The 20,659-nt window shown below is 47.2% G+C and overlaps 1 protein-coding gene across 1 annotated transcript in view; it reads left to right on the forward strand.

Annotated features, from left to right (window-relative positions):
• Positions 1-17,692: 17,692 nt before the first annotated feature.
• The window catches only part of LOC146811823 (polymerase delta-interacting protein 2-like), a 128,988-nt gene continuing 126,021 nt past the window's right edge, over positions 17,693-20,659 (forward strand). The window contains exon 1 of the mRNA XM_085618816.1: positions 17,693-17,829. Coding sequence (XP_085474942.1) covers positions 17,738-17,829 — 92 coding nt within the window. The 5' untranslated portion in view covers positions 17,693-17,737. The remainder of the gene's footprint in view (positions 17,830-20,659) is intronic.

The raw sequence follows: 20,659 nt of genomic DNA on the forward strand, positions 1-20,659 counted from the left end.
AATCAATTGATGGAAATCATTTGTGAAGGATAAAGAGATTGAATGGTGTAAAGAATTAAAATCCTTATGAATTTGAAAAGTGTGATGTTAGGAGATGTGCCTGTACCAGTTAGAGGAGTACCGATGCCACCTGAAGGTACACCAGCACTGTATATGTCACAAGACAGAGGACATCGTACGTGGCTTAAAAATTGAATGAAATATACTGAGAAAGATGGTCCTTAACAGTGGCGGCTGGTGACATTTCAAAGTGGTAGGCGTAAAAGTGGGCGATGAGCTTTACAGAGCGAGCGAATATGGTCGACATAAAGGTGTTCAGCCCTTACATCATTCACCCAATCATCCTCCATTAATTAATCAATGTTTCCATCATTGAATGAATGAATGAAACATTATTTATATTGCGCAGCTATGCCCAATGGGCGTCAAGGCGCCTAATCCAAATAACGACTGTGAGCGAAAAGAGACAGAGCCTACTGGTAGGCATTGATAAAGAGCCAAGTTTTCAATGACTTCCTAAAGAGGTCAAGGGAGGGCAGTGTTTTGATTTCCAGGGGGAGTGAATTCCACATCAGAGGAGCCAGTATGGAAAAAGCTTTGCTCCCCCATCTAGCCTTCTTGGCTCTGGGAATTACCAGTTGATTAAGCTCACTGGATCGGAGACATCTACTCGGAACGTATCTAGAGAGAAGTGATCCAAGGGCATCAGCCGGGCCTGCAGTTAAAGCCTTATATGTAAGGCAGAGGAGTTTAAAAGTGATCCTTGAGGGGATGGGGAGCCAGTGGAGGTTCTTCCTCGCTAAGATCATCGAGGCCAGCCAGGGCAGAGCGAGAGCAAACCGCGCTGCCGCGTTTTGTATGACCTGCAAACGCTGAAGCAGGCCCTTGTTGGCCCCGGCGTACACTGAGTTGCAGTAATCAAGCCTTGAGCCAACAAGGGCGATCACCACCTGTTTCCGTGCCTGAGGGGACAAGTAGTGTACGATTCTTTTCAAGGTCTTGATGACTCCCCAACAGGTAGCCACCGTTCTGTTGACCTGAAGCTCCATGGAGAGCTGGGTGTCGAAGATGACGCCTAGGTTCCTGGCAGATTGTGTTGGTGTTGGGCAGCTACCTAAAGAAGGAGGCCACCAATCATCTGACCATATGCCCTGGTCCTTGCCAAAGACCAGGACCTCTGTCTTGTCCCCGTTCAACTTTAGGGAGTTGGCAATCATCCACTCTGCAACAAGTTGCATGCAGGCCCTAAAGTTAGAAGCGGTTTCACCCACAGAGTGAGTCAGGGATACCATAATCTGCGTGTCGTCGGCATACGACACTACCTCCATCCCCTGAGATCTTACTAGTCTTGCAAGTGGGGCCACGTAGATGTTAAACAGGGTCGGAGTCAATGCCGACCCCTGTGGCACCCCACATTGCAAAGACTTAGCGGGGGAGAGGTATTCACCTAGCATGACACGCTGCTCTCGTTGTTGAAGAAAGGAGCTCAGGAGACTGAGTGCCGGTCCTTCTACCCCTGCCTCCCTTAACCTAGTTGTTAAAGTAAGGGGAGACAGGGTGTCAAATGCTGCTGAAAGATCCAGCAGCACCAGTACGGTGGTTAGACCCAAATCCACTTTTCTGCGGATGTTGTCCATGACTTTCGTCAAAGCAGACTCCGTGCTATGCAGCTTTCTAAAGCCATGTTGGGACCCGTCCAAGAAACCAGAGGTATCGAGGAAGTTTGAAAGATGGAAATTCAAATGGGTCTCCAACATCTTAGCAGGGGCCGGCAGCATTCATCTGTTCATGTGTACATCCATGCATCCTTCTGGAGAGAATCCCATTGACTCATCCACCCATCCATCTATGTATCCATTCACCAGAAAAGCATCCATTCATTTGTCCATCATATGGAGCATTCATCCATTCATTCGTGTATGCATTCACTCATCCTTCTGGACACACTCTCCTGTCTTCCACCCAGCCATCCATCTATGTATATTTCCTTTCACCACTGGTGAATCACAAGAGTATCCAGCCATCCCCAGACGATCTTCCATCCATCCATCCATCCATCCATCTTGTAGTGAATGTTTATATAACACATGAAATATACAAAAGTACACAAATGGATAATGATGAACACTACTGCAGAGGCAAAGTTACCTTGCATAGTCAGTAAGCCATATCGGGCTTACCCTTTTTCTTTTTGGGTAAAGCCTTACATTTTTGCCACCTGGAAAATAACTTGTATTATCATCAATTTTCTCAGTTTTCCTTTCTGCACCACAAGGGACCAGTCTCCTAATGTTCCACTTTTCGCGCCCTCAAGAATGACAGTATTACCAAGAACTTCCTCAACTTTCTTAGCATGTGAAAATGTTGAATCTCCCTACCTTACCATGGTCCCCAATTTTACACGCACATACTGTACCTTCACAAACTTATGAAAATTTCCCTTCAATTTACTATTATGTCTGTGCCAAATAGTCATCTTGCTTTTCTCTCACTCTTCTAACTACCTCTTCTCTGTTGTAGCCCTTGTCTATCCTACCTCTCATCCATTGTTGTAAGTTTCCTCCCTCTAAGGAGCATGAAAGGAGATTCTCCTGTTGCCGAATTTGGTGTGGACCTATAGTACCACAACATGCTCCTTAATTCTTCCTTCCATTGTAATCTGTTCCTAGTAGCCAACAGCAAACACTCTCTTAGCACTCCATTGAATATCTCAACTAAACAATTTTCCCTGGATGGTACAAGGCAGTTTTATGATGATGTATGTTGTGAGATTTTAGAAAATCAGCCATCTTCTCCAAAACAAATTGCGGACCATTGTCAGTCATTCTTCATTGACAATCCGTACTCTGGCCACTTTGAGAAATAGTCAACCATGACAACGGCATACTTGCCCCTCACTTCACATTGACCGAAGTGACCACATACATCCAATCCAAGTTTTCTCCTTACACCATCGGGAGTTTTTATGGCCACAATAGGTGACTCTTTGACCACAAAGGATTTATCCCTATTCGTGCATGCATCGCAGTCTCTCACGTACCTTTCCATGTCCCTGTCCATTCCAGGCCACCAGAAGCCCATGCGCACCTTGCGCTTCATGGCAGTCATGCCCCAAGGACCCTCATGCAACAGCGTAATACGTTTTCCTCTAATAGAATACGGAACCACTAATTTCGCACCTCTGCGTAAGATGTTATCCATCACTGACAATTCTGTCCATACTAGTTCTATTTTGCAAGCAGTTCATCCTCCTTCCTCCAACCACTGGATAAATTGCTCCTTACTTTGCCCAATTCTACATCTGCATCAAGCGCACATTTCCATTCATTTTTAGTGATAGCTCCCTCCAACAGCAATCCAAACGTGGCCATCATCCACTTCCTGTTGCTCCATGCCTTCATCAATTGGTAACCATGATAGGCAATCTGCCTTAACATTTCTTGAACTAGAGACATATTTCATCTTGAAGGAAAACTCTTGAAGCCTAAATAGCCACTTTGCAATCAAAGAAGTGTCTCTACCTCCTCCTTTAGTTGTAAAAACATTCACAAGAGGGTTGTGGTCTTTTCTTATTTCAGATTCGGTTCCCCATAAGTATGTTCTATAATGCTGAACCCCCCACCAACATGCTAATGCATCCTTTTCGATCACAGAGTAGCTTTCCTCAGCTCCCCTCAAAGTTCTTGAGGAAAATGCAATGAACCTTTCCTTTCCTTCACACAATTGTAAAAGTACTGCGCCTAGTCCATATGCGCTTGCATTGGTACTCAATACGGTTTTATATCTAGGATTGTACAATCTCAAAATAGGAGCTTTGACTATACATTCCTATACACTACAAAATGATTTTTCACTTTCGTCAGACTATGCAAATTTCTCCCCCTTTTTTAGAAGCAACCTCATTGCTCTTGTTGTTAAATCAGCAAAATGATAAACAAACTTTGCATAGTACTCTGCCAGTGCGAGGAACGATTTGAGTTGGTCTTTGTTCTTGGGACTGGAAGCAAGTTGAATAGCTTCCAACAATTTCAGTATGGGTTTGATATCCTCCGCCCCAATCACGTGGCCAAAGTACTCCACCTCTAGCAGTGCAAACCTGCATTTGTCAATCCCTATAGTTAGCCCTGGCACCTGCACCGTCCTCAAAAATTGCTCTGGTATAACATCATGATCTTGCTTGTTCTTCCCATATATTAAAATGTCATCCTGAAACACGGTCACATGATCTATTCCTTCCAGAATCTTCTGTGAGGTTCCTTTGGAAGACTGCAGAGGCCAAACCAAATGGCATCCTTAAGTATCTAAACGCCCCTTGTGGTGTTACAAAGGAAGTCAAATGTCTACTATCTGAATGCAAAACAATCTGGTGATAAGCTTTTGACAGATCTAGAGTTGTAAAACACCTACCCTCCTCTAAAGTGCTCAGCATGTGGTTTACATTCAGTAACGGGTGGCGATCCGCCCATATGCTATCATTAAGGTCATGAAGATCATCACACATGTGGACCTTACCATTGGCCTTCCTTGCTAATACAATGGGACTCAGCCAATCTGATGGCCCTATTGGCTCAATAATCTCTTCAGAGCACAATTTTTCTAGCTCTGTAGATAATGCTTCCTTCATGGCCAAGGGAACTCTCCTCACTTTATGAACTTTAGGAATTGAACCCTCCTTAAGAATGATCCTATGTGACATACCCTTCAGTTTGCCTAGCCTGTTCTGAAATACCTCTGGGAATGCACTCTTCCATTTGTCTGTTTCAGTTATATTCATTACTATAACTTGTTCAGGATGATTTAGATTGAGCTTTATTCCAAACTTCTTTTGCTCTATCCATCCCAACAGCACTTTACCTTTTTCTACCACATACACTATGCCCACAATAGATTTATTCTTGAAATGTAATTAAGATTCAAAGCAACACAACAAGGGCAACCTTGTACCACAATAACCTACAGGAGTTGCAAGGGTATTTTCCAATATCAAATCCGGTAATTTAAGGTATGTATCCTTATCAATTATAGTGTAAGGAGAGCAGGAGTCCGCCCACATATCCACACTTACTCCAGAAATCAGTGCTCTGCATTTGGGAGAATTATAAGTGCCCTGAACATTCAGTACCTTTTGTTGATCTATTTCAGTGTACAAAATGCTATTTTGTGAATCCGACACACCCACAACTAAAACTTTGTCATTCTCAGATGAGTCCTCTCCAATCATTTCATTAGAAGTTTTGCGTCTTATATCTCCTGTCTTATGCTCATCGATGCTAGCTTTGCATACTCTAGAGAAATACCCAGACTTTTTACATTGATAACACCTGGTCTTTGCAGCTGGACAAGTTTCACATGTAGCCACATGCCTAGAGCTCCCACATCTAAAACACCGAGTTTGTTCCTTCTTGTGTATCCAACGGTAGACTTAGGCTTGCACAAATCTTTTTTCTTATTCACAACATTCACCTCTTGAAAACCTGCTTCACAACAATTGACTTGCAATCCTTTACTATCTGATTTCAATACAGACTTACTTTCTGTTATAAATGGGATTTCTGGTTGGCTAAGGCTTGCGCCAAAGCCAGGCAGAAACCACCACTCTAGTCAGGGCAAGGAAGTTACACGCCATAGATAACCCCTGCTCACCCCCTTGGTAGCTTGGCACGAGCAGTCAGGCTTATCCTGGAGGCAATGTGTAAAGCGTTTGCGAGCGCACACAGCAACAACACCCTAGGCCCACCACAAAAGGAACTCCACACAAGGATATATATAAAAATAGCCTTTGCATTATAATAAACACATTAGATCATAATCACATAATATACACTGTGCCAACTGGCACTGGGCAGTATTTACAGGGGATTATATACACCTGACAGGGCCAATTGGGCCACTGTCAGAACAATCACAAATCGGCAATTGTAAATGTAGCACAACTAATAAAGGTAGCGCACAACCAGCAACTACTGGTAAAGCTAGGAACTTAGCATGAGATCCTGCAATGTAAAACAGAGGGTGCTTAAACCACTTTGCGCATGAATCATCTTAGGCATAAAACTACATTAGGCCCAAACCTCATTAGCATCACGCATTACGCAATAGGCATTTACAGTAGGTATAAAACATCAGCTCAATTACATTATGTAATTACCAGCATAAACACAGTGTGCCCCAAGCGGGGGCATAACACATGAAAACTGTCCCCAGGCCAACTGGCCTCTCTCAGGGGCTCAACAAGGCCCCATGTCCTGCAAATGTCAGGGCTGGCTGCACGAGCAGCGACCACAAAGTGCGCAATGAGTTTGCCTAAACGTTGCAGCTGCCCACTAATTGCTGGGCAGCTGTGAAGGTCAAAATGTGGGCACTGGCACTCCTTGTGCCAAATCTGTCCCTCTCAGGGACTCCTCAATCAACCTGCGCCAACCGTGGCCGCTGCCCTCTATCAGGCGGGGCAGCGGGGAAAATGGCCTGAGCCTTGCTCTGGGGCTCTTGAACAATAACACTTGCCCTCTTGGTGCAGCTGCCCTCTGCAAGCGGGGCAGCTGGGAGAAATGGGGCATGGGCACCTCGACGCCCTCTCGTTGGAGCACACAGGCTCTAAAATAAATATGCCCCCACAGAATCAGAAAGAGCGGGCACAGGTAGGTGGAGGCCCCACTCTGGGGCTCTTTGAACAAAAATCACGCCCCAACGGTGGAGCGGCTCGCCCTCCTGCGAGTCCGCTCAGCAGCTGTGCCCCCAAGGAAGTAAGTACTGGTAGGAGGGGGGCAGGCCCCGGGAATGTGTCCCAACAACCCCCCCAACCCCTTCGCAAACGAGTCCCACTCACCGGGCTGATCGGGGACGTCGCAAGCTACTTCAGGCTTGCCGCGCGGGACTCTCCTTAGCATGTTGGTGGGGGGTTCAGCATTATAGAACATACTTATGGGGAACCGGATCTGAAATAAGAAAAGACCACAACCTTCTTGTGAATGTTTTTACAACTAAAGGAGGAGGTAGATCCACTTCTTTGATTGCAAAGTGGCTATTTAGGCTTCAAGAGTTTTCCTTCAAGATGAAATATGTCCCTTGTTCAAGAAATGTTAAGGCAGATTGCCTATCATGGTTACCAATTGATGAAGGCATGGAGCAACAGGAAGTGGATGATGGCCACGTTTGGATTGCTGTTGGAGGGAGCTATCACTAAAAATGAATGGAAATGTGCGCTTGATGCAGATGTAGAATTGGGCAAAGTAAGGAGCAATTTATCCAGTGGTTGGAGGAAGGAGGATAAACTGCTTGCAAAATAGAACTAGTATGGACAGAATTGTCAGTGATGGATAACATCTTACGCAGAGGTGAGAAATTAGTGGTTCCGTATTCTATTAGAGGAAAACGTATTACGCTGTTGCATGAGGGTCCTGGGGGCATGACTGCCATGAAGCGCAAGGTGCGCATGGGCTTCTGGTGGCCTGGAATGGACAGGGACATAGAAAGGTACGTGAGAGACTGCGATGCATGCACGAATAGGGATAAATCCTTTGTGGTCAAAGAGTCACCTATTGTGGCCATAAAAACTCCCGATGGTGTAAGGAGAAAACTTGGATTGGATGTATGTGGTCCCTTCGGTCAATGTGAAGTGAGGGGCAAGCATGCCGTTGTCATGGTTGACTATTTCTCAAAGTGGCCAGAAGTCCGGATTGTCAATGAAGAATGACTGACAATGGTCCGCAATTTGTTTTGGAGAAGATGGCTGATTTTCTAAAATCTCACAACATACATCATCATAAAACTGCCTTGTACCATCCAGGGAAAATTGTTTAGTTGAGATATTCAATGGAGTGCTAAGAGAGTGTTTGCTGTTGGCTACTGGGAACAGATTACAGATCCCACCCTTCTAGAGGGGACGACATGTATCTACTGTGGTAACATGGTAGAAATCTGAAAGAGCCCTGGCATCACAAAATGGATGCCACCAGCACAGACACTGGGCTGCCCTCCTGCTGCTGACTGAAACTCGCAGTGGAGGAGGCCCAACAATAGGCATCCTGTCACAGGGAGGTGTCACCACCTTCCAGACAGGATTTAGTGTATTGGGGCTGGGTGGGTGCACTCCTAGAGTGCTTTGAAGTCCTGCACTGGGGGAGCAGTAGGCTCCTCTATGCATATGCCAGCTCAAACCAGTTCAGGGGCTACCTGTCCCTGCTCTGGCGCGAAACTGGACATAGGGAAGTGGGTGTAACCACCCCCTACCCTGACCCTCCCAGAGGAGTGGTCATAGAGCTAGTCCCTCCCTGTCTTTTAGTATAAGATAGGGAACCCTTGCCATTGCAAGTTAGATATCCCTGGACGACGCTTTACAAGAAGAATCCTGGTCCTTCGACATTCCACTACCTTTGGAAGATGGAAGAATCTCCCTTGGAGTCAAGGACTGACTCCCCTTCTTGGCAGGCACCAAAACTTTGAATCAACGGTCGCAAACTTTCCCGCTCCCGCTGGAGCCCGAAGTCCCTGTAGCCCCGGAAGCGGATCTCCAATCCTGTTGCCGACACCGCAGTCAGCTGCAGACGTCGTGGGACACTCCGAATCCAGCTGCTGGTCATCGTCGATCTCTCCTGGTCCTCGTGAGCGAAGAGTCAAAACACCCCTGATCGCCTGAAATCACCCGACATCCGTGGACATCCATCTTCCTGGCCCCGGGTCACTGGCAAGTGACTGTGAACACTGTCCCTTCTGCTTTCAGGTCATCTTCATCTTGAATCCAGCCATGGATTCCACCGGACACTTCTTCAGTCTTCGCAAGCAGCAAATCTTCTTTGCCTTCCATAGAAAACAGCGACGTGACCCGACACCAAAAGAAACCTATGCACCCGGCTTCCCTGGGTGAGGTAACTCGTGCACTCCGGTGCCCTAGTGCGTGTTGGCCCTCGAATTACTTACCTTGTAAGTGGCTTGCTTGTAGACTTCCTCGAAGTACCCTAAAACTTTAAAAATCCAACCGCGACTTGCTCCATTGAAATCAATAGGAAACCCGCGGCTGTGTTCTCACACTGCACACGTCTCCCGTGGGTCTTTTACTTACCTGCTTTTGCTGCATTAGTGAAGCCCCAGCGAATCTACAGGCCCTGGGCCTTGTCCCCTTGCAAGTCGACTTTCCTAAACCTTTTTTTTAGTAAATGGTGTGGTACGCCCCTAGGGCCCCAGCCATATTTGTGCTTAACTTATTGTGAAACGTTGATATTTGAATGTTTTCCTGACTTCTAATCTCATAAAGAGATTAGTAGAGTGTGTCTAGAAATAAATACATATATATTGAATATATAGATATATATAACTGTGTGGTGTCCTTTCATTTGGTAATTCAAGAGATTATAAGGTAAACAAGCTGCTTTACATTCCTCAGAGACTTAGCCTGAAGGCTGCTCTCCACAGCTACCACTAGGATAGCTTTTTTTAAAAGGTTGTCTTAAACCTATCTACCATAAGAGTCGAATTGGACTGGTGCAAGGTGGCCACTATAACTAGTGACCTGCATATGCCAGGCAAACTTCTCACAGTATGTATACAGGTGTGTTACAAAAAACGTAATTTAAAAAAACACGGTATCTTTGTTTTATTAGGTTCATGATCTTGTTGCTGTTTGTCTACGGCGCACGCTTTACAGCCGCCTTATCTGTCAGCATGGTGTGCTCTGGACAGACTTTGGTGCCAGAGCAGGATTTAACCCTCTACACCACAGCACAGAGCCATCCAGAGCAGGCGGCAACCCAAGCCACTACACAGTACCTTGGTCAGCATGCAGGAATGTAAGCTGTGCGGCCAAATTACAGTCCAGTGCTGTTCTAATTTTTTTTTCTCTTCATTTTCAAAAGGTCATTTTATTCTGTAGCTTCTAGTTTGATTTGACATTATTAAAGGGGCTGCTGGGCTGACACCGCTTCTCCGGGTTCTGAAGTTCATTTTCACGCCGGATGTGTTGGAGGAAGGTGTTAACAGCGGGAGCCTAGGGGCACATATTCCTGCACCAGTTTCGGCGCCTGTATTACACCAAATTAACACACACACAACATCGGAGTCTGCCCTCCTTATAGAGTGTGTACTGACCAATGAGCAAGGCTGGCTTAAGGTGGCACGCACTGTACAGGGCAATGTGGAATTCTGAACAGTCTTCACAAAAAGCATGTGACGTAACATAGCCCCGCGCTTGAGGTGAGAACCAGGGTGGGTCTTTAAATTAAGTTATATGAAGCAGCTCTCTGAGACAAAAGTTCAGCTGACCTGCAAGGAGTTAACCCCGGCATAAAAACGTGTTTGAAAAAGCTGTGCACTTCAAGAACAAAGACAAGATGTTCTGTCTGTGGCTCCCAAAGAAGACAAAAGGCAGATCACAAATATAGCTGCCGTTGTAGTGTGTCCTGGTCCCGCCTCAAACACTCCCGTCTGTCAAATGTGCCGTTTAATAACATTCAAAGACAATTCTTTTCGCCCTGCCTCCCGCCCTTGCTGTTGCAAGTTTTTCAAAGTAGTTGCTGACTTGAGAAAAACACATAATTTAGTACGTTATTTAGTACGTCTCCTTAGTTCGGGATTGTGAAATTAAGATTGCTGCTGTGCCCATGGCTTGTGAATCTTATGTGTTCATGCCACCTGCACATAAGTGCTGCAGTCCTTCACCCACCAATCCCTATGCACCTTCCCACCCTCTCGGGTTTCTGCAGTGTATTGTGTACCATTAAATGAGTAATATCTGTACTCCGTGGCCATAGAAATGTTGGTAATTGGCACACAAATACACACAACACAATCACGTATGTACAGTTCTTGGAACCACAGATGTGTGGTATGAGGCGCTTTTTAAAAAAAAATAAGTTGTATGGCCCAAGCTTTTCCCCTTTCTAGTGCCATCCCAAACTTTTCTTGGTTGGCACCAGGGTGAATAGAGCAAAACTACGCCTGCCAGTGGGAACGCTTTTTTATTTTCTATTTGTGTCTTGATTGTTTTTGTAGAGTGCTGCATTCTATTATTGGGATTTCAAAGCGCTTGCAGCTTAGCGACCCACAAGGGGTTGCAACTGCAAGAGTAGGGGGGAGGGTCATGCAGGGTCAAGACCTAGGGGGAGTGGGCAAAGTAGCAGTGTTTTGCCAGCTGTTGCTTGATCAGTTACAGCAGGTATAATATATGTGTTTCCAGATTTAAACTGTTGATGCTGCAAATTCAACTTGGTAATTTTTAAAGCATTACAGGCTCTATAACAAGCATTTGCAATACAATAGGTATTGCTTTACAGAAGGTTACTGCCAGTTTTGCTTTTTGTAAGCATGGACTATAAGTTCAAAGTGTGTGATTAGGTACCGCTTGCAGGTTTTCAAAACAAAAGGCACTGTCATTTACAATTCCAGTAACTCAAACTCTTGCAAATGCCAGACCTATTGCATTGCAAATGCTTGTTTATCTATTGTTACCACTGTGACTTTTGTAGTCCTTCATCTAGTGTTGCTATAATGACTACCAGGAGTGTAGTCCTTTGTCTGTTTTCCTGCTCTGACGCTTCTTCTTGGCAATGGAATTCTCCTCTCTATGGCAGCTCCTTGAACACACTTTCACTTCCTCTCGGTACCACTGGTACTTCACATTCAGGTTGCTGCTGTGAAAATTGCCTTTGCCTCACTTGAACGTTTTGCCGGCATGAAAAGGGTTTCCAGCAGAGTAAAAAATGTTCTAGCTGACGCATCAAGAATATTCTATTCTATTAAGGACAGGGAGGTGAGGATTATGCTTCTCTTTCTTTACTGAAGCAAATACAGAAGCCACTAAATTTTAAACTGCATAACCTAGAAGGACAGCCCCTCCCCCTGTATGCACCAATTACAGTTACCCAACTTGGTATAAATGTCTCGAACTCCATTGTCCATCCTCTTTCTTTGCAAGCCATTAATCACAGTCCGTAACTTAAACCATTAAACCCAAACTCCATCGATTCACTCCATCGACTCGAACCATAACTTCAATAAAGATAACTCTCTAAACGAAACTCATCGTCGCTTCCTAAAAACCCTTCAAGTCGCCTTGCTCTGATCTCCTGAAAAGTAAATATAAATAGTAATATTCCAATATCTGGAAATACTTTAACAACAAAATCGGGAGGGAAACCCATAAACAACTCTCTTAACATGTACCTATACCATAAATCAAACTTCTGTCATAAACATAACCAATTACCACATGATATACATGTTACTCTAGGGTGAGATAATCCTCGCCTACATGTCCGTAATAGAATTGAACATTCTTGATGCGGCAGCTAGAATTTTTTTTATTCTATGTCAGTCCACGGAGGCTTTGTATTATGCTAGTTTAAAGTTGAGCAACCACCGTAGATGCCACATCAACAATTGGCTTGTGATAGAACGTTTTAAAAGTTGAGTCAGAAGACCAATCTGCCACAGTCATGCTGTCCTCCAAGCGAGAACCAGTCAAAAAGGCTTTAGAAGCCATAACCTTCCTTACAGAGTGAGCTCCAAATGCAGAAGTATCAATACCCACATGACTTAACAACCAAGTAACCCACCTGGCCAAAGTCGCAGAAGTGACTGGGCGAAAAGGTCTCTGCAATGAGATTAATAATTGTCCTGCTACATCATTTCTGAATTCCCTAGTACAATCTTCGTAACATTTTAAGCATTGCACACACACATAATTTGCTGTGGTGTGGAAAAGCAGGATATGTGACACATTTGGAATTTGTTTTGGTTCTCTTCGAAATTGTAAAGGAAACTCCTGCAGGAGTAAATACTCTTCCTGCTAAATCTAGTGCCCGTACATCCGAAGCACGTCTGCAGGAGATTAAACATAACAATAATGTAAGCTTCGCTGACATTTGTTTGCGAGATAGGCCTTCATTCGCTGGCCAATTCCTGATAAAACGAAGTACCACAGCCATGCCCCACAGCGTGAAATATCTAGGTTTTGGAGGATTCACTAATCTGATGCCTCTCACTATCTTGCATACTAGAGGAGGTTCCCCCACTGGTTTACCATCCACATGGGGATGTCCAGGTGAAATCGCGGAACGTAAATTATTTAACCGTCCGATAGGCCATACCTTGATTCGCCATCTCCGATAAGAAGTTAACAATCATATGAATTCCGGATCCCATGGGATCCGCCTGTCATTCAGAACACCAACCAACCCACATACGCCAAGTTGACTCGTATCGTTTATGCGTAGAGGGTGCCCAAGACTGTGACAGGAAAAACATTGCTTCCTACGAAACTCCTGGCATTTGCCAACGTCTCCTGAAAGTCTCCACGCCATGAGGGACAACTGGTCCTGTATCACTAGTGGATGAAGTTGACCCAGTGGGTCCAGAAGTATCTCTGGGAACAAGATCAGACGTATTGGAGGAGCACATGCCAAAGTTAACACCAATGGGAACCATGCTTGTGCCTTCCAACACATGGAACTGCCCGGGATGTACTCCGCCATCACTGAGATGTGGTGCAGCAGACAATAGTGCCATAAATCCTTGATTATTTCCACCAAAAGTCGAGACCTTGTACCACCCAGACCATTGATGTATATCACTGCTGAGACACTGCTATTCTTATTCTTTGAGTGTGGAGGGAGCCACCCCTTAAATACTCCCCTGAGGCACAGCCTTATGCATTTATTCGCCCTGTTGGGCGTTCACAGGGAATAAGGATCTTGGCAGTCAAGCAGCACATACGTGAGTAGCCGATCGGTAGATAAAACCCGATCCGGTTGCTGGCGCATGCGCGTAGATCGTGGCAGTAGAAAGGGGACTGCCTCCGCAATTGCGCAAAGCGCGTCTGTCCCAATCCCGCTCCACTGATAGCCACCGATACCAGTAATCAACTAAAATACTGCTGCGCGCGGTGTGAAGTACATTCAACTAATCATGCAAATAATAATGCCATAAATCACCAACAATAACAATATGCAATTAACACAAATGAAAGGTAATGTTGCATGTACTTAACTCGCTGCAGCAGCAGCAAAGAAAGAGGACGGACTATGGAATTCGAGACATTTTATATCAAGTTGGGAAAATGTGATTGGTGCATACAGGACGGGGGCTGTCCTTCCGGGTTATGCAGCTTAAAGTTTATTGGATGCTGTGTTTGCTTCAGTAAACAAAGAGTAGCATAATACGAAGCCTCCATCGACTGACATAGAATTAAATGAATGAAATTTCTTCCTGCTGTGTAAATTGCACACTCGCCTCATGTAAAGACTTCCAGCTGAGTTAATTGCTTCACTCACCTGTAAGCGCACAACTACAATAATTGCTTTTCCTAAAATGCTGGTCAGTTTGTGTGGAGGCGCACATACTGATAGCTTTAGGGGTCCATCAGAGATAATTGGCCATGTTCTTCGGGCACTCTTTGTTTACATTTAAGGCTCCCAGCTGGAATAATTCAGCAAATGCTGATCAAGGCTCAATCAGATATTATGCTGTATTTGCAGTTGAACAGCAGTCAGAGGCACCCGGCTGAGAAAAGTCTTGCTTTAGTATGGTTTATCGTGCAAGCGGCTAGTAAGGCTAGATTCAAAGCGCAAGGGGTGTATATTTTACATTCAAATAGGCCACACCGGTAATGGCAGTTGATTACGCTCCATCGCGTCTTGCCTTTTTGCACTGTTTCCTTAATACGTTGTACTAGCAGCTCAGTCGAAGTTGCTGACCCAGCATTAACAGAAGCCAATAAAGTCAGAGTTCCCCATTCTCTTTCAATTAACTCATGGTTCACTGCTTTTAAATCCACTGCGTAGATTCTGGTATATTTAGTCACACACCGTCTTGGCAGTAGACACGGTTCAGTCTTAAAACCACTCGTCGCCAGTGAAGGGAATCCACCCACAACAAGTTTTTGTATATATTAGGATTTATTGTAACCAGATTAGTCACCTACAACTGCACCTCACAGTGCGACAGCATAACTGATTCCTGTCAAGCCCCACATTCCACATGGAACTTCCAAAGTACATTCTACTCTTAAAGCTACCCCAACACATGGATCACTTCAGAGGATTCTTGCCAATTATTAATTCTTTTCAGAAATTTTACTTTGACCTCTTAACAGATCTGGCTTCTCCAGAAGCAAGACCGAGCTCTACCTTTATCCAATTCCGTGTTTAAGTATCTGATCTAACTAGTATTTTTCTTTGCATAACGAACTTGCAGTCATTCTACGCCCATTATTAATTCAGCTGACCTGTTAGCAAATTCTAAATTCAGGACAACGAAGCACCACAACGCGAATATAAAAGCTACTCAAACGCTGATATGGCCAAAACATGCCAGCTCTCTAACAAGCATTTGCAATGCAATAGGTCTCGCATTTATAAGAGTTTGAGCTATTGGCATTGTAAAATTACAATGCCTTTTATTTATGTTTTGGTTTTAAAACAAATAAAAGGCATTGTCATTTACAATGTCAGTAGCATAAACTCGCATAAAAGCAGTGTGTGGAGTGCAGCAGTGTGTGGCGTGCAGCAGTGTGAGGCATGCAGGAGCGTGTGGCGTGCAGCAGCGTGTGGCGTGCAGCAGTGTGTGGCGTGCAGCGGCTTGCAGCGGAGTGCAGCATGCAGCAGTGTGCGGCGTGCAGCAGTGTGCTGCGTGCAGCAGTGTCGTGCAGCATGCAGCAGTGAGTAATGCAGCAGTGTGCAGCAGTGTGTGGTGTGCAGCAGTGTGCGGTGTGCAGCATTGTGTGGCGTGCAGCATTGTGTGGCGTGCAGCATTGTGCGGCGTGCAGCAGTGTGCGGCGTGCAGCAGTGTGTGGCGTGCAGCAGTGTGTGGCGTGCAGCAGTGTGTGGCGTGCAGCGGCGTGCAGCGGCATGCAGCAGTGTGTGGCGTGCAGCAGTGTGCGGCGTGCAGCAGTGTGCGGCGTGCAGCAGTGTGTGGCATGCAGCAGTGTTTCGTGTAGCAGTGTGAGGCATGCAGCAGTGTGTGGCGTGCAGTGGCGTGCAGCAGTGTGCGGCATGCAGCAGTGTGTGGCGTGCAGCAGTGTGTGGCGTGCAGCAGTGTTTCGTGTAGCAGTGTGCGGCATGCAGCAGTGTGCAGCAGTGTGGCGTGCAGCGGTGTGCAGCAGTGTGTGGCGTGCAGCAGTGTGGCGTGCAGCAGTGTGTGGCGTGCAGCAGTGTGTGGCGTGCAGCAGTGTGTGGCATGCAGCAGTGTTTCATGTAGCATTGTGCGGCGTTCAGCAGTGTGCGGCGTTCAGCAGTGTGTGGCGTGCAGCAGTGTGCGGTGTGCAGCAGTGTGCGGCGTGCAGCGGCATGCAGCAGTGTGTGGCGTTCAGCAGTGTGTGGCGTGCAGCAGTGTGTGGCGTGCAGCAGTGTGAGGCGTGCAGCAGTGTGAGGCGTGCATCAGTGTTTCGTGTAGCAGTGTGCGGCGTGCAGCAGTGTGCGGCGTGCAGCAGTGTGTATTGCAGCAGTGTGCGCAGCATTGTGCGGCGTGCGGTAGTGTGCGGCGTGCAGCAGGGTGCGGCGTGCAGCAGTGTGTGGAGTGCAGCAGTGTGTGGCATGCAGCAGTGTTTCATGTAGCATTGTGCGGCGTTCAGCAGTGTGTGGCGTGCAGCAGTGTGTGGTGTGCACAGCAGTGTGTGGCGTGCAGCAGTGTGCGGCGTGCAGCGGCATGCAGCAGTGTGTGGCGTGCAGCAGTGTGTGGCGTGCAGCAGTGTGTGGCGTGCAGTGGCATGCAGCAGTGTGTGGCGTGCAGCAGTGTGCGGCGTGCAGCAGTGTGCGGTGTGCAGCAGTGTGCGGTGTGCAGCAGTGTGCGGCGTGCAGCAGTGTGCGGCGTGCAGCAGTGTGAGGCGTGCAGCAGTGTGTGGCGTGCAGCGGCGTGCAGCAGTGTGCAGCGTGCAGCAGTGTGCGGCGTGCAGCAGTGTGCGGCGTGCAGCAGTGTGTGGCGTGCAGCAGTGTGCGGGAGACTACCGATTTCAAGTCTAGTCTCCCGCCTCCCGATTCCTGCAAGCAAAAAACCGATTCCTCTGGGTTTCAGCTGACAGGGTTTGGTATTGTGTAACGTGCTAATTCTTCCAGCAATAGTCAGAATGGCGATGCAGGGGCTCTAGAAGGGGTGAAAAACCAACAAAGCCCCATTAACAACAGAATGGTCTTTTAAACACCTGTGAAGTACTAGGGGGGGCGGCTGTGTGTGTGCCCGGAAGCTGTTTCAGCCCGGGCTGACGGGGGAGGGGGGTGTATGCAATGACCGCAACCTGCCAGGCTAGTGCACAACTCTTGCATCCCCCTCTTTCTCTGCCTGCATTGCTCTCCATGCTTCTGAAAGGTGATTACAAAAAACACGTGAATTTGCTTTCAAATGTCCGATCCTGCAGCAGCACACTTCCAAAGTCCATGCATGACAGAAACCCGATTTTTTTTTATTTTTAAATCTCCCACTTTGCTCTTCTGAAATGCTGGCATGTATGTGTAAGCTCCAAAACTGCCAACAAATACAAAGGGCTGCAATGTATGCGAGAAGGGTGGAGGAGAAGTGACGGGCAAAGAGCTGCTATAAGAAGACATCGCAGGGAATCTTCCAAAAGCCCCAGGTATGAATAAATAAAGTATACAATTGTCATAAATTCCGGATGAAAGGAAGTTATCACAGGACGCAGGTGGTAGTAGAACCAGTTTCATACATTAATATGTCTCAGTCTGCGTGGACTGCCCCTTTAAGAGCCAGGGCTTGCTTTCCCCTTTAAGGCTGTCGAGGTGCATGCCGGGATAGTAAAATGGCGGCGCCTGTGGCCAGGCTGTTGGGATTGAACCGATATCAGGCACTGAGTTCACCCTGGAGACAGCAGAGACGAAGCTTGGGCTCTAGGTGAGAAATACATTTGAGAGCTACGTTATAAAGACTAAGCAGTACCTCTCGCTGCTTGATTGCTCATATAATTAACAGAGCGATGCTGGGGAAGGCTCACACAGCTGGGAGTCTAGCACATGATATATGGCTAGGGAAAGCTTTTACTGAAAGAATCCTACTGGAGAAACCTGGCATTTGTGGGTGGCTAAAGCACGCTCAGGGCAGTGATGGAGTACTCCGCAGTGCTTGGCTCCGAGGACGTTGGAGGAAACTGGAGCGCCTGACAATAGCCCTGCAAGGCATTGATCGAAATCTGTCACTGAGCTGTCAAGTTTTCGTGGCCCGCATCTACGAGTAGATCTTCCGGTTCAGGGTTTATCTTTTCATGCTGGGATACGAAGTCACGTCTTTTATATTGTATTAATTGGGACTATGAATCCCCAAAATGAAAAGCAAATTCAAACTGGAATGCATTACCTACACACGCGTTGACCTGGGAAGCGTGTGAATTGTGACTGGCAAAACACCCAGGCAGTTGCAGTTTAAAAAGATAGTGGTGAAGGAAGTTGTTGCTGCGGAGGCAAACGGTGATTGTTTAGGTTGACTGGTATTTACTGATGAAGGGCAGTGTGCTCTCGTGTTTTGTAGTATGACAAGTTATGTCTCTAAAACAAACTTCTGCAGGAAGAGGGGGCGAACACATGCACAATGCAGATCAAACTGTTAACATCCCCTACAAAGGTGTGTGTGTTTGTGAATATATATCTGACGAAGGTACTGCAGGACCAGTTTATGCTGTTATTGGTTCTGCAGCTCCCTGCTATTGTTTTTTTGAAGCGAGTTTACATTGCTTTGCTGTAATGTAGCATACACCACAGCACCCTTTCACAGGGCGTTGTTGGTTTCCACTGCTGCAGCCTAGTAGCCCTGTCAGGGCACTGCTTGGAGGAAATGTGTACTGCTGGAGTACCATTGCGCTGGTACGGCGCAGTTTAATGAAGCTCATACTTCTGTGGTTCTGTAGTTCTGGCCTTAGACTGCGGGGTCTGATGGCCCAGTGGACTAACTGATCCACTGCATTTTCATCAAACAAGAGGAGGCATGAAATGGTGCCTGTCAGATAGATGATACAGAGGATCGATATCATTGTAGAGGAAATTAAAGGCTGTTAGGCGGGGGCTTGACTGTGACAGCGCATGGGCCGTTAATTGACCTTGAAGCCTATTCTGACCAAGATTAATTTTGTGTGGGCAAGGATATGTTTGGAGGCAATGTTTTGTGGGAAAAGACAAAGAACAACACTATGGTTAACGATGAGTGAGATGGGGGTGGGGGAGGGCTATGGATTTTATTGAATCATTTGAGAACGGGTTAGACTAAATGCACAGAATTTAGGGGGTATGTGAGGAGGGGAGCAGGTTTTACAGAATATAGGGGGGGGGGGGTTAAAGCAAAGGGTAGATTGGTATGGGTCAGTGTATCTGTACAGCAGCCTGGAAGGGAACATAGGTCTGGAGTAGCCTATGGGGAGACAGGTTCAGTAGCCAATAGGTATTGATGCCATGGAGCAAGACCTCTGACCCCATGGTCAGGATAACTGCTCCCCCCCCCCACCTTGCGCAGCTCCACCATTCAGGCACTGCTCCCAGAGCCTTCTGGTGTCCCAGATAAGGTGTTCGAGTGGAAGAGCCTGCTCTTCTGGCAGTCCTCTCTGTTATCTGCCTGTTGCGCTGCTGCTGCCCCTCAGCCCTGCATCCCCTGTGTGTTCCCTCTCCCGCCGCCCAGCGGCTCACCCTCCCCGACTTCTACTTAATGGCGGCCACTGTGCGGCCTAACCGCAACCAACACCAGGGACCCTGGCCGCGACCCCTCGCCGCTACGACCCCAGCACCTTCCACACACTCAACCCTGGGTCAACAGCAACTGCCAGCTCTCGACTCCGAGCAAATCTTAAGACCTGTTCTCCTGCCAACACTGCCGCAGCACCACCACCCACCTCTGGACCCCGACAACCACCCCCATCTCACCGGACGCCAGAGTACACAAACCCCTGAGCTGCATCCTCCTCAATGTGCACTCCCTGCACAGACACTCAGTAGAAGTTTGGGACCTCCTCAATACTCACTCACCTGATGTTGTCTTCCTCACAGAGACCTGGACCAACTCCAGCTCCGCACCCGACATCGTAACTGCCATCCCCGACGGATACAAGATTCTGAGGAAAAATTGCCCGGAGGAGGCCTTGCCATAGTTCACAAGAGCCCCCTTCGAATGACATCCTCCAACTCGAACGGCGCCTTGCCCCCCCATGGAACACATCCACTTCCATATCCAGCCCAACCCCAGAACGACACTCCGTGGAACACTCGCCTACAGACAGCGCGGACCCTGCTCCCCGTTCACTAACGCCATCGCAGACTACATTGCTCCCCACACCCTCGCCTCAACTGACTACATACTGATCGGAGACCTGAACTTCCACCTAGACAACCTCCGCGACCCCAACACCACCGCACTCCTAGAGAATCTCGCCAACATTGAACTGAAGCAACTTGTCTCCACCCCCACCCACACGGCAGGACACACTCTCAACCCCCATCTTCGCTGGGGAAACATTCGCTTCAGTCACACCACGGAACCGCTCTGGCCAGACCACCACTGCGTTCAATTCTCCTTCTCAAAAACCACCGCACACAAGCTCACACCACACTGGAGCAAAATCACCTTAAAACACCTCGCCTCCGCTGCACCCCCCCACCACGACAGATGCCAACAAAGCAGCAACCGACCATCACCAATGGATCGCCAACTCTCTTGCCCCCTCCAGAACTCCGTCAGACGACACTTC

Source organism: Triturus cristatus, chromosome 7 (genome assembly GCF_964204655.1).
Source record: "Triturus cristatus chromosome 7, aTriCri1.1, whole genome shotgun sequence".
NCBI classification, from domain to species: domain Eukaryota; kingdom Metazoa; phylum Chordata; class Amphibia; order Caudata; family Salamandridae; genus Triturus; species Triturus cristatus.